This window comes from Pantherophis guttatus, chromosome 6 (genome assembly GCF_059756535.1).
Source record: "Pantherophis guttatus breed Tessera chromosome 6, ASM5975653v1, whole genome shotgun sequence".
NCBI lineage: Eukaryota > Metazoa > Chordata > Lepidosauria > Squamata > Colubridae > Pantherophis > Pantherophis guttatus.
This window is the reverse complement of record NC_142068.1, coordinates 98,876,504-98,891,456: the sequence shown is the minus strand read 5'-3', so window position 1 is coordinate 98,891,456 and position 14,953 is coordinate 98,876,504. Positions and strand designations below refer to the sequence as shown.

Below are 14,953 nucleotides of genomic sequence, written 5' to 3'. Positions count from 1 at the left end.
TTATCAATCACTATGTCTTTTGTTTACTGTGCCATGTAAAACAGAGTCTCACTACCAGTGAGAAGGCAAAAACAAACATGGCTTTTGAGTCTGTTCTGTAAATTGAATAATGGATCAAAATTCCTTTTTGGGCAGCATAGTAAGCAATATATTCATGCTGTCCCAAAAGTGCTTTTTTTTTTATTGAAAAAGTTTTTCAAATATAGATTTCCCCCCCCTTTTTTTCCCCCTCCTCCCTAACCCCCCTCCCCCTCCCATCCCCCTGTGACTTCCTCATAATAAAACCCAAATTCATAACAGATTATATAATACTTTACCATCCACTTACTCCATCCCCATATGCTGACCCTTTCTTTCTAATAAAATTATCATATCCCCCTTATACTATACTATACTATACATTTCAAAGTGACATTTTATTATAACATTATCTAATAACTCCTAATTTAACATAATAATATTATTATATCTCCCAATTTAGCGATTTCGGCTCATAATCTACCCTTTTACTACCCCCCATACATATATCTCTTAAGTCAAATCTTTTATGTATATTAATATAACATTTCAAAGCAACCTTCCATTATAAAACTATATAATAAATCCTAATTTAACATTTATTCAGTTCAGCTACCCATTTCCTTCCCCCCATCGTTATATCTCTTAACTCAAATCTTTTACATATATTCACATCTAAACATAATATCCCTTTTCTTTAAACTAAACAATCAATAACCTAACCTGTCTCCACCCACTTTCCTACAGGACTACCATAATTGTTCTTAATATCTTTATTCTTCTGCCCACTCCATTGGAAAAATATTCCTTTATGTAAATAAAATCCTAAAAAGACTTTAAGCTTGTAATCCATATGATATTTCTGTAATGTCTTTCAGCTGGATGATAAACTCCATCACCCATGTTAGGGTAACATCGCATCCTAATTCCAACAGTATTTTCGGTATCTTCAATTACCATCTGCCCCCATCAGTAACAAATATCTTCATATTAAAAAAAAAGAAAAAACAACAACCACCTGAGTGACTTTATATTTATATTCCATATAATGTCTATAGAGGTGTCTTTTATCCAGATTATTAATTCCAACCACCATAATAGGGTAACAACCAGATCTTCTGCGTGCCCCAATCCAGTAACTCTCTTGCCATGTAACTCAGCATAAACGTAATATATTTATCAAAAAATCCAAAAAACAAAAAAGATATTTCCAATCCATTCAATTTAAGGCCCTTTTCACATCCCAAAAGTTCAGCACTGCAGAGGTCTGTCACTCTCCTCAGGATAAAATAAACCAATACTTTGCCCATTATCTTTTCATATATTCAATCCTCTCTTAAATAACTGGCATTACACTGTTGTTTAGTTTAAAAGTTTTTGTTTTTGTGAGACCTACTTCTTCTTTTCTTGACTTTTTGTGGGTTGGATCTCCATCCTGAATTCCTTTCTGTAAATTGTGTATCGACTATTTGGTTTTCATACTGATCTATAACTTGATCTTGTTGGTTTTGCTTTTGTGGCTTAAATCTTTCTGGTTCTATAAATTGTATATCAACTGATTGATTTCCATGCTGGTTTGTGGCTTGATAAGTCATTACATTGGAATCCGGAACCACCTCTCTTATATTAAATAATCCAGCTGAGACCTCTGAGAGAGAATCCAAAAACGGCTCATCTGTGGAGACCTCTGTAACTTGTTGTTTCTTCATTACTTCCATCTCCTTCTGCTTTTCTTGAATTTCTATCTCTTGTTGATTTTGCTTTTTAAGGACCTTGTAGTAAAATTCTTCCGCTTTTTCAACAGTATTTAACTGATATCTTACTCCTTGATATCTCAATATTATACCCACTGGAACATCCCACCTGAATAAAATATTTTTGTTTTCTTAGCTCAGTCACCAAAAGTCCAAATTTCTTTCTATCTCTTAACATCTTAGGCGGCAATTCTTTATATATCCAAATTTTTCTCCCATACAGTTGTGGAATAGAATTAAAGGATTTTTGCACAATATCATTTCTTATTTCTTTATCTGTAAAGTAAATCACCACATCTCTAGGCAGTTGCCTTTGCTTTGCAATCCAAGAATTTACTCTATAGGCCTTATCAATTTTACAGGATACCTCCTCAGGATGAACCTTTAAGATCCCAGCCAGAACTTGAGCAGATATTTTTCTTAGGTCATCACTGTCATTTTCCTGTAAGCCTCTCATTCTGATCGCAAATTCTGTAAGCCTGTATTGCATCATTACAACTTCTCTTTCAATCCCTTGCTTTATATCTTCTGCATTATAAGTCTCGTGACCAGCTTCCTTTTTAAACTTTACTTCTAAACTATTGTCTTGAATATTTATTAAATCATTTTCAATTCTTTGTATTTTATTGTCCAAATTATAAATCTTATCATCAATTTCCTTCATTTTAGACTCTAGTAATTTGATATTTGTATCCAACTTTATAACAACTTCTGAAAAACCATTAGTCACTGTTACAATCTTTCGTTGCAAATTATCATACTTTAGTTGTATCATTTCTTTAATTTCCTGCCTTAATTTTTCAAATTTCTGATTCACAGTCTCATAATATTTTGCCATTTCCTCCTGAAGAAATTCTTTTAAGTTAAAACCATTCTGCAGAGTCTGTAGGCTCAAAGCTTGTTCAAACAATTGTGAGTGGGGGAGCACCCCCCCCACACTGCTTGTCTATCAGGCTTTATAAGTTTTAACGCCATCCTGCCAACAAACTCTTTCCCCCCCCCCAAACAAGATCAAGTACAAATCTCCAAGAAGGAAGGAACTTAAAATAACTAATTTTCTTCCAAATTGTAGCCAGCACTGTATATTCCGCTACTTTGTAGCTGTTACGGAAGGACTCTCACTTTCGACTTTCTTCTACTTCCCAAGCCTCAGCGGTCGCCATTTTAAAGTTTTTTTCTCTTTCACTCTGAAATGCTTATAAATTCATTAAGGATACTTGCAATTTAGGGTCCCAAGTCCAAGTCTCATCTTTTTTAATTAATCCATCTGTTAGGTTCGTTGATTAATCCGGTTCCAGCGCCTAGCTCTGCAAAAAAGGCAGAGTTCTCCCGATGCCCGGAGCAGCGGCGAGCGGGAATAGGGAGCCACAACCTGCTCGTCCCCAAGAGTTAAAAAAAAACTGTGGGGACTTCGCAGAGGGCTCTACCTGCCCTCGCCTGCTCTGACTCACATTTCCGTCGGGAAATGGAGTTTTTCGAGCCGCCTTTCAGGTGTAAAGGCGGCTCTTTACAGGCAACGGGGCTGGCGGTCATGGAGGACCGTCTGGCGGCGCCGGAAGCCAGACAGGAAGCCCCAAAAGTGCTTTTTCAAAAGGCAGTTGGACTTCGTTTTTTTCCTTGAAGATATTTCGCTTCTCATCCAAGAAGCTTCTTTGGCTCTGACCAACTGGATGGAAGGATTGATATTCCTTGCAGTTATTTGCTCCTTAGCATTCTTTCTGAGAGTCATTGAGGCCACTTGAAGGTTTATCTGTATTCTCAGGGTCACCTGAATAATGCAAATGGGTGTGGAGCCTTCTTGGATCTGCTTGAAAAGGATTGTATTGTAAACAGGTGATAGGTGGTTTGTATCCTTCCTCTCTGTGTACTAATCCCTTTTTTGATGTTCAGGGTTGCTGCAATGTGTTTCGTCCTTGTCTAAATAGTGTTCTTAACGCAGCTCTTGTGGGAGGATGGGTTATTGACTTTGTAGTGGAGTATTTGGTTGGTATGAGTGATTTTTCGGTAGACTTGAAATATCTATTCTTCCTTATTCTTGTAATTCCTTTTTACAACATTATTAATTATGTGAGCAAAGGATATCCTTTCTATATATTTTAATTAGAGACCAGGGCATTTTCATTGAGCATTTAACATATTCATATGAAAAATTACTGGTTTTGGCTTTCTAATAAATTACAATAGGAAGTTAGTAAGTTAGCTGCAAATTTCTGTTCTGGCTTCTGAAGAAATCATGTTCAGCTGAAGAATGGACCATAGATACTTATTTCATTTTTTCTGAAATCCATTTCAAATAAATTTGAACAAGTTACTAATCTTAGATTTGCTATTGTAACTTTGTGATAATAGAGAAGAAAAAAAACTATTTTCATGTTTTCATATAAGATAAAATGTGAATAGATTTTGTCTCTATCACTGTGTTTCTTCAGAATGGAAAAAGTGGAGTATAGTGTTTTGTTTTATTTATCTTGGCTTTGCCAGACAAAAGGGCTGCAGAATTTTATACGTACTTCAACTTCCTTTCTATTCATAAACAGTCAATGTCATCCCTTAGAACATTTCTCCATAATTATAGATCTGTGGGCTCGTAAATAAAAAAAAATATTAATGAGTGTCCACTTTTTATTTTAGATTCATTGGTTTTCAATCTTCAACTCCTTTATGATGGTTATTTTCCTGGTGGGCTTGGTTTCTATGATTTTAATGAGAACGCTGAGGAAAGATTATGCACGATATAGTAAAGAAGAAGAAATGGATGATATGGTAAAATGTTTGCTTTTATTTTCACTCTTAAATTTATATCTGTTCGGTCTATGAGAAAGCCTGGATGCAGAAAGCTTGAATGTGTTAGAAATGGGATCAAACATAATAAATTAATGTGACCAGTTCTGTAAGTGCAGGGTCTCCTAAGCATAAAGATTATAAGTATTTTTTTAATAACTTAATGGATTTTCTGACAGGATGTTAAAGTTTTAAAGTTTATCTCAATAGACTCTTGGTTGATATTTTTAAAATACCATATGCTTAATATACCGATTATATGCAATACTTTAATTAGAATAGTATTCTCAAAACTTTAAGAATTTTTAAGTCAGTTTTAAGATAAAGCCGATTTTGAGTCCCATCTATTTGGCAAAGAAGGTGGATAAATGTTCATGAATAATTATTTTGAATGCCTTTTCTTCAGTCATCATTCTAACCCTTCCTTCACTATACTAGAGTTAGAAATTTGGGCAAGGCACATGTTCCAATATCGCTGAAAATCAGAAAGTGATATGTGTGTATGGTAGTAGAATATTGATAAAGAGAGTCTTGTATGTGCCAGTATTATACAGTTGACCAAAAAATGGGGCCAAATTGTGTTGTTTTTTTTTTACAATGCCCCAATAGTTCACTGTGGAAAAAATATCTTTTCTTCAAGACTTGATCCTGTGGTCTATGTCTGGGGCAAATTGATTACACTTATTGAATAGCTGATTTACATAACTAGTTAGGCGAGTGTTCTATTTAATAAGGTATTATCTGATAGAGCCTATCCTTTTCAAAAAGATCTTTCCTAGCTAGGGATTGAATCAGAGACATTTGACTTGTAGAATAGACAATTTATCACTGATGCAGATGTCTGCCAAATTCTCCAGCCAGCATAAGAGTCCCTAACTCCTCCATATCTAAAAGCTTTTTGCATTTAAGTTTCGTATGTATTCATTCAGACATCTAATGAAACATAAACAACTAAGTCTATGTTTAAACCTAAATTAGAGGCTAAATTTGTAGTCGATATGAGAGATGTAATAACTTACGTCATTTTATAATATTTGTGCTTTACATTTTTTTCTGGTTTCTCTGTAATTACATTGTTTGAACTAGTTTATTAACAAAGAATTCAGACTCCTCCATTAATACAATGAAGTAATAAAAATATTGCAGAAGATTATCTGGACTTTTATTTTCTTTTAGCGCAAGGGTTCGTAATTCTTAATCCCAAATCATTGTGTATAGCTCCAAATCTCATTTAAAAATTGCAACTAAGAAAATAAAGGAAATTATTATGAGGAATAATCATATGAAATATGTTTGCTTACATTTTGAATCAAATTTTATCTTGGTCTTGGTCCTGTCCAATTGCAGCTTCTGACAGAAATCAATTTCAACCTGAAAATATGTATGTATTCCTAATTTATAGTAAATAGCCTATTTTGGGGTTGGTATCCAGCTTAAATGGCTTTGACATAAAGGTAGGAAGATCCAAAATGAGTATTATTGTCAAAGCATATTGATGTATACTGCAAGCATGAAGAACTTAATACATTTTTGTGCATTCTCTTGCATGTGTTTTCTACAGTAGTAACAACATGGGTTACTACTCCCTTTCCCATCACCAGTATCTCTCCTCAGAAATGTCACTGGTGTGGTAATAAGACTTTACTTAGTGATTGCAAGTTGTTGATCAGAGATTATCATAAGATAGTGACCAAAGATGTGAGCTTTTTAGCTTTCTCTTGCTGCAAGACAGGAATAAGGAGAGAATCTGTGCACGTTAGAAGGGGTTTCAGTAAAGCAAGTTGTGGGTGATACTTTATAGACTGAATTAGACTGTGGTTTGGCAATTACCTTTTTTCTTGTTATTTTGAATGAATGTATTGTGTTTTGTGCAGGATAGAGATCTAGGAGATGAATATGGTTGGAAACAAGTTCATGGAGATGTTTTCAGGCCATCTAGTCATCCTTTAATATTTTCGTCCCTTATTGGTTCTGGCTGCCAAATCTTTGCAGTTTCTTTCATAGTAATCATTGTTGCCATGCTGGAAGATTTGTATACAGAGTAAGTATTACTTTCTGGTTATATTAAAATATATTGGTAAGGTCCAATGGGCCCACTTGTATATCAGCTATTTTTGGAGCACTAGAGTTTTCCAAAGATAGAAAAATAGCCGTATAGGCAGAAGATACATAGATAATGCTCATATATTTATTTGACTTAGAGTATTAACATAAGTAAAGTAAAAATTATGGTAAAACATATTTTAAATTTAAAATGATGAATTAGATCCTAAACTCTCTTCCTTGGATAGAACATAGTCTATTGAACCAAGCTTCACTCACATCAGACTTATGTGCAAGATAGCACGAATCTAGTAGTGGGAATGTTCTCTGTATTTAAGACCATCCCCTCTCCCCTTGAAGATCTGAAGAAATATTCCCCACCACCATCTGTTACCATATTCTGAGCAAATCCAAAACAATCCTCCAATATTAGAAGTAAATTATTGGGTGTAAACCTAAACTTCCTTTCAGGCAAATAAAAAATCTTATTAAAAACTTGGTTCTGTACAGTCAAATCATTTTTGTAGCTATTAACATAAAAAATATCAACATTTAATATAGTATAACAAATTTCAGAATAGAACCATAAATAGTAGTGTCTGTGGTGGGGGGGACCAAAACAATAAAGCATAGTTTCAGTATTACAAAGCAAGCCCTATCATGACATTACATGCAGATCTTGGCACATATACATATGCTTTTAGCATTAAAAATATAGCAAGCTTCTGGAAACACAAATGAACATTAAACAAAATTAAGATGGGAAGATCAAATAGTATTAAAGCCAAAGATATGACAAAATCTCTAGCTTGTTTAAATCAGTTTAGATGCCCGCTAGCTATAATGGACTTCAATTTTATATCCATAAAAGATAAACATTCCCAAGATGAATAAAGTATCCACATATATCCAGTCTAGTTGCCTACTGACCAAACGGTGGATATTTTATTCTTCTTTCCAATATGGGTACCATTGAGAGCACTATAAAGTTATTTTTTCTTTGCTAGATTTCTAGAAGCTTCTAGACAACAACCCTGTTTTCCCCAAAATAAGACATCCCCTGATAATAAGCCCAATTGGGCTTTTGAGTGCATGGCAATAAGGCCAAGCACTTATTTCATGGTTCAAAAAAATATAAGACAGGGTCTTATTTTTGGGAAAACACAGTAGAAGCCAAAAAAGCTGCAAGAATAATACAGACTCAGAGAGATGCTAATAGAGGCAGAAACAGGGATGGCTTTGAAATAGAGGAGAACGATTAACACAATATCATTTTTTTCTAGTAAAATTATTTTACTTGCTATTAGCTGTATGTTATTTCCTATTCAGACAGAACATAAATTCCTTCTGCCACTCTGTTTTTATTGATATATCTCCCTGATTGAGTTGGGTGCGCAAGGAATAAGTGTTTCTACTCAGATGTGCTATGCCCTGTAGTTTGAAAACTATGGAAAGAAAACTGTAGTTGGCGTCATAGCATCACAGGATGGTGATTTAAATTTTTTTTTAAAAAAATCAGATTTTTTAAAAATTATTTTCATAAAATGCTTTTGGAATAAAAATCTATCTAAGGATAGTTTTCTATTTAAGATACATTCATGATTTAGTTTATTCAGCATGAAATAGAGCTTAGTTATGTAGATGAGCCTGTATATTTTGCAATATTGCGACTGTCGATGAGTCAACAGCAGGTCAGAGGAGGAGTTAGTGCGGGATAGAGATGACAGTTGCTCTTTAAAAATTATGATTTAAATCGAGTTGATTTAAAACAACCCTTTTTACTAATGATTTAAATCATGATTTAAATAGTGATTTAAATTGACTTGATTTAAATCAAATCCACCTTGTAGCATCATAATGCTTTTATTATTTCTGGGATACCACTAACCATGGCAATGATAGCCATCTCTTTTCAGCTCAAGAACCAAAGTTTAACTAAATGAGAACTAAGCATTCAACATTATTTTTATACGTTTACTTTTCTTTTTGCAGTCACTTGTATAGCAAAAAAATGTTTTTTATTTTAGGAGAGGATCAATGTTAAGTACTGCTATTTTTGTTTATGCTGCAACATCACCAGTGAATGGCTACTTTGGAGGAAGCCTTTATGCCAGGCAAGGAGGTAAAGCATTTCTTGATTATTGTTCATACTGCAGTCTAGCACAAGACATGGTATAGCTACTTCAAGAGTTTTCTTGGTATATCTACATATGTGTTCATGCATGAAGAATACTTTTGCTGATGAAGCAACCAGCTGATCATCTAAATGTGTGCAGGGAGAACTTGAAGAAGTCATGCAGAGTGCATTGAGAAGTACACTACTTCTCTCACACCTAATATCCAATGCTGAAAATATTACAGACTAATATTTTTAAAATAAACATGATTGGAAGTGAAGTACTGTGTTCTAAGAAGATGAGTTTATGGCTTTTAGCATGTATTGGTAAGAAACTGATAGTAATTGATAGATTCAAAAGTAGTATTAAAAAAAATTGTTTATAATAATGGAAATATATCCGTCTCCTGCTTGGACTTAATATAGATTTTGTCCATTAATTGAGTGTGTCTCCACCATATACAGTTCATTCTTATTTCTTCCCCTTCCCTTGACTTGATTTTTTGTTTTCCATTATAATGTTTTTGGATTGTATTGCCCCTCTATGTTGAGGTAGGCAGAGCTTTTTTTTTTCTTCTTTTTTACTATGGGTAGCTAAAGAAGAATATTCTACTTTAAATCTTTCTCTTAGCTCTCTATATAAAAGCTATTGGAAATTAAATATATGTGCAATCTTGTTGGTCTTTTGGCTTTATCTCATATTCATCATATTCTTATTCTAGCAACTCTCGATTCTTTCTTTATAGTTCTGATTTCATTGTCTGTCTCAAATGATCTTCATTTTTTTATTTGTCACTCTCAATGCTGACAATGTCTGCATGTATCTTTTTAGCAGCTATATTGCACCACTAAATTCATAGTTACGGTGTTTGTCGTAAGGACATATATCCTTTCATATGTACAGATGACAAGGCAAGTCTCTCCCATTCCATTCCTATACTTCTGAAAATCATATTAACATGCAAAATTATACATTTGCCTCTTGATTGATAATAGCATTTCAGTCTGTCAAAATAATATTTTTCTGCTTTCAGTGCCATGTATTCATGTGTCTGTGTGTGTGTGATAAAACCAAATACAGTTGCAAGAAAAAGTATGTGAACCCCTTGGGATTACGTGGAGTTTTGCATGAATTGGTCATAAAATGTGCTCTGAACTTCATCTAAGTCACAACAATAGAAAAACACAGTCTGCTTAAAATAATACTACACCAACATTAGAAGTTGCCATGGTTTAATTGAACATAACATGTAAACATTCACAGTGCAGGGTATGTGAACCTTTGGACTTAATAACTGGTTGACCCTCCTTTGGCAGCAATAACCTCAACCAAACGTTTCCTGTAGTTGCAGATCAGACCTGCACAACGATCTGGAGTAATTTTGGACCACTCCTCTTCACAAAACTGTTTCAGTGTAGCAATATTCTTGGGATGTCTGGTGTGAATCGCTCTCTTAAGGTCATGCCACAGCATTTCAATCGGGTTGAGGTCAGGACTCTGACTGGGCCACTCCAGAAGGCGTATTCTGTGCTGTTGAAGCCATTTTTTTGTTGAATTACTTGTATGCTTTGGGTCATTGTCCTGTTGCATCACCCATCCTTTGTGGAGCTTCAGTTGGCGGACAGATGGTCGTACGTTTTCCTGCAAAATGTCTTGATAAACTCTGGAATTCATTTTCCCATCAATGACAACAATCCGTCCAGGCCCTGAGGCAGCAAAGCAGCCCCAAACCATGATGCTCCCTCCGCCATGTTTTACAGTGGGGATGGGGTTTTGATGTTGGTGTGCTGTGCCTTTTTTTCTCCACACATAGTGTTGTGTGTTCTTCCCAAACAACTCAATTTTGGTTTCATCTGTCCACAGTATATTTTGCCAGTAGTGCTGTGGAACATCCAGGTGCTCTTTTGCAAACTTCAAACGTGCTGCAATATTTTTTTTGGACAGCAATGGCTTCCTCCGTGGTGTCCTCTCATGTACTCCATTCTTGTTTAATGTTTTCCTTATTGTAGATGTGTCAACAAAAATGTTAGCATGTGCCAGAGATTTCTGTAGGTCTGACACTCTAGGATTCTTCTTTACCTCATGCAGCATTCTGCACTGTGCTCTTGCAGTCATTTTTACAGGACGACCACGCCTAGGGAGAGTAGCAATAGTGCTAAACTTTCTCCATTTGTAGACAGTCTGTCTTACCGTGGACACATGAACATCAAGGCTTTTGGAGACACTTCTGTAACCCTTTCCAGCTTCATGCAAGTCAACAATTCTTGATCGTAGGTCTTCTGAGAGTTCTTTTCTGCGAGGCATGGTTCACATCAGACAGCTTCTTGAAACCAGTAAACCCAAAACAGGTGTGTGTTTTTAAAGGGCAGGACAGCTGTCAGCAACACATCCAATATCATCACACTGATTGGAGTCAAGGTTGGCTCTCGCTCCTGGCTCCAGTTAGCTCTTGGAGAAGTCATTAGGCTAGGGGCTCACATACTTTTTCCTCCCTGCATTGTGAATGTTTACATGTTATGTTCAATTAAACCATGGCAACATCTAATGTTTGTGTAGTATTATTTTAAGCAGACTGTGTTTTTCTATTGTTGTGACTTAGATGAAGTTCAGAGCACATTTTATGACCAATTCATGCAAAACTCCACATAATCCCAAGGGGTTCACATACTTTTTCTTGCAACTGTACATGACAATGAAAGCAGAAATTATACATACATACATACATACATACATACATACATACATACATACAGGGGTGAAATGTAAAATTTGTAACTACCGGTTCTGTGGGCGTTGCTTGGTGGGGGGGGGGGGCGGGTAATGTGACTACCCAGTGTGGCCAACTTTTTTTTTTAACTTTTAAAAGCATTTTTTCTACAACCTTAAGAGGTTGCAGAAAAAAAATGCTTTTAGAAGCCTCTGACGATCAGGCAACTCAGCTGGGATTGCCAGAGGCTTTTAAGGGCATTTTTTTTTCCTACAACCTCTTTGGCCGAAGAGGTTGTAGAAAAAATGCTTTTAAAAGCCTCTGACAATCCCAGCTGAGCCGTACAATCATCAGAGGCTTTTTTTTTTTTAATTTTTAAAAGCATTTTTTCGGCCGAAGAGGTTGTAGAAAAAATGTTTTTAAAAGTAAAAAAAACAGCCTCTGAAGATTGCGCAGCTCAGCTGGGCATGGGGGTGGGGCAGGGATTTTTGCTATCAGTTCTCTGAACCACCTGCCGCCATCACTACTGGATCGGGCGATCCGGTCCGAACCGGGAGCATTTCACCCCTGCATACATACATACATACATACATACATACATACATACATACATACATACATCAGGGGTGAAATGCTCCCGGTTCGGACCGGCTTGGGCGAGTAGGGAGCGATGGCAGCGGGCAGTTCGGAGAACCGGTAGCAAAAATCCCTGCCCCCGCCCCCTCAGCTTGCTTACCTTAGCTGCTGGTCGCAATGCCTTGCTGTAATCCCTGCAATCCATTGCATCAGCAAGCAACTGAATCTCCCTGCCTGCAATCAAGCAGGCAGGGAGTTGTGGACTTCCAACTCCCAGAATTCCGCAGCCAGCAAAGCAAAGCTGGCTGAGGAATTCTGGGAGTTGAAGTCTACAAGTCTTAAAGTTGCCAAGGTTGGAGACCCCTGTTCTATTGGGTTTTTTTCCCCTTTGAGAGCTTTAAAAAAATAGTTAATTGGGTTTTTTTTTAGTTGTTCTTTTTTTAGACCTAGCCATTTAAAGTTTAGGAAGTTTTAAATTTAGCTGCTTTTATATAAAAATAAAATAAAATAAAATAATATTTGTGCAGCTTTCTGAGATTTAGTGTGTTTCTGTAGTGTTTCACTCTAACTACACAAACACACAAAATCTCACAAAGCTGTATGTGGAATTTTGTGTGTGTAAAGTGTGAAAGTTGGTTTTTTGGGCTTTTTGTGGCTGTGTGAGGTTTCTGCTTGTTGCAGGGGCCATTCTGGGTCTAGCACAGCTGCTTTTACATTGTGGGTGAGCCTGTTGTGTTGTGTTGTGTTGTGTGTGTGTAAAGTGTGAAAGTTGTTTTTTTGGGGGGGCTTTTTGTGGCTGTGTGGGGTTCCTGCTTGTTGCAGGGGCCATTTTGGGTCTAGTACAGCTGCTTTTATATTGTGGGTGAGCCGGTTGTGTTGTGTTGTGTTGTGTGTGTGTAAAGTGTGAAAGTTGTTTTTTGGGGGGGGCTTTTTGTGGCTGTGTGGGGTTCCTGCTTGTTGCAGGGGCCATTTTGGGTCTAGTACAGCTGCTTTTATATTGTGGGTGAGCCGGTTGTGTTGTGCTGTGTTTTGTAGGTTAAAAAAGGGCAAAGAAGTGACATTGACTTGGCCATGCCCACCTGACCAACAAGCCATGCCCTCCTAGTCATCTTACCATCAAGCCCCGCCCACTAATTAAGCCATGCCCACAGAACCGGTAGCAAAAATTGTTAGATTTCACCCCTGACATACATACATACATACGTCCATACATATTTGCATAGACAGCCTAGACATTGGTATTTGAATATAGATACTTTTAAAATTTATATTTTATTGCGTTTCACCTAATCTAGGTGAAATGTTAATATATATTACTAGTCCATGTATGATATGCCATACATTAAATAAATAAATAAATGTTCTAAAGCTTAGGTTTTTGTTACCTGACCTTCAACCTTCTATACCTTTGTCCTTGTCATGTATAAATGTTCTGAACAACAAAGAACAGAGGAAAGAGTTCAAGATCTTATTGCAGACCATCAGAGAGGAATTATTCTGCATTCACTGATTCTTGTGGTTAAATCAACTATAAATCCATGCAACAATAGTATGGCCCAGATACTATAATGTTATTAGTATTTTTTCTTCATTGTCTTTTTTATTTTCTTTTTAAATAAATAGTGGAGATTTTTGTATTCAGTTCAGAGATTCACATCCATTCTCACATTGTTAAGACAGTTCATGTATTTCATACCATTTTCTCACCCTTTTGCAGCTACATAGTATGTGGCACACAGTAAATACTATTGGTATAGTTATTTAAAATTGAGGAAGAAAATTAGCTCAGTGTAATTAATATAACATGAATGAAGGCAAATATGTGTGTTCCAGGATAATGTTGCAGGATCCAATTTAGGTTGGTCACCTGCTTGGCCAACAATTCTCAGTAGCTGTGAAATTCTTGTTGTAAGTCCTTATTCATTGAAATGTGAGGCTACTAATGAGTAGCTGCTGGCACAGTGTTGTGCCAATGGCTGACACAATCGTTACATTTCCTGATCCCACCCTCTAACAGCATGGTCACATCATCCATACAATATTTGACAAAACTACAAGACTTAAATGGGGCTCCTGATGAGATCATGTTCTCCTTTGACATAGTGTCCCTATTTACATCCCTCCCTCCCTACCTAGCAGTAATAGATAGAAAACTAGAAGAAGAGTACAACGCAGATCAGAACAACCTAACCAGGACACAACTCATGAAACTACTCCAATACTGTCAACATATTTTCTTTATGTTCAAAAGGTAAATGTATGAGCAAATAAAATGGACACCCATGGGATCTCCAATATCAAGAGTCATGGCATAAACTGTCCTGCATGAACTAGAATACCATGCATTTCAAAACTATACACTTAAGTTTTGGTGCTGCTACATGGATGACACATTTATCATCACCCAATTTCATACCCTATTGAACTCTATTTTCCCAGATGTACAGTTCACACTGGAGGAAGAAACATCCAGACAATTGTCAGCTTTAGATGTACTTGTCAATAGGCAGGAAGATGGAAGCCTTTAAACCACAGTTTATTTCAAAGCCACCATCATTCCATGCATCCTGGGTTTCAACAGTAGCCATCCACCTTGACTTAAAAAGAGTTGCATCCAACATTATATGGCAGGATGAGAACTCACTGTATACCCAGCAAGCTAAACAACTGGAGAACAGGTACCTATGTGAACAATTCAGGCTGAATGACTACTACAAGCTTTTATGATAAGATGCCTGCGGAACACGCAGGGGAGAGAAAAGAAGAAAGAAAGTACAAGACCACACTGCCACACATCAAAAACATTTTGGAAGCAGTAGAATGCAGCTTCCAAGATCTGCAAGTGGGCATCGCACACTGCCCAGAGGCTATCATACGAAGACAAATTATGCATTGTAACAATTGCTTGGAGGTGGGACATACTTCTATAATCTACCAGATCCTCTACATGGATTATC

At 36.3% G+C, this 14,953-nt stretch overlaps 1 protein-coding gene across 1 annotated transcript in view; it reads left to right on the top strand.

The window, feature by feature from the left end:
• TM9SF3 (transmembrane 9 superfamily member 3) overlaps window positions 1-14,953 on the top strand; it is a 107,293-nt gene that overhangs the window by 77,687 nt on the left and 14,653 nt on the right. Inside the window, exons 6-8 of the mRNA XM_034435254.3 lie at window positions 4,404-4,535; window positions 6,428-6,594; window positions 8,624-8,718. Coding sequence (XP_034291145.1) covers window positions 4,404-4,535; window positions 6,428-6,594; window positions 8,624-8,718 — 394 coding nt within the window. The remainder of the gene's footprint in view (window positions 1-4,403; window positions 4,536-6,427; window positions 6,595-8,623; window positions 8,719-14,953) is intronic.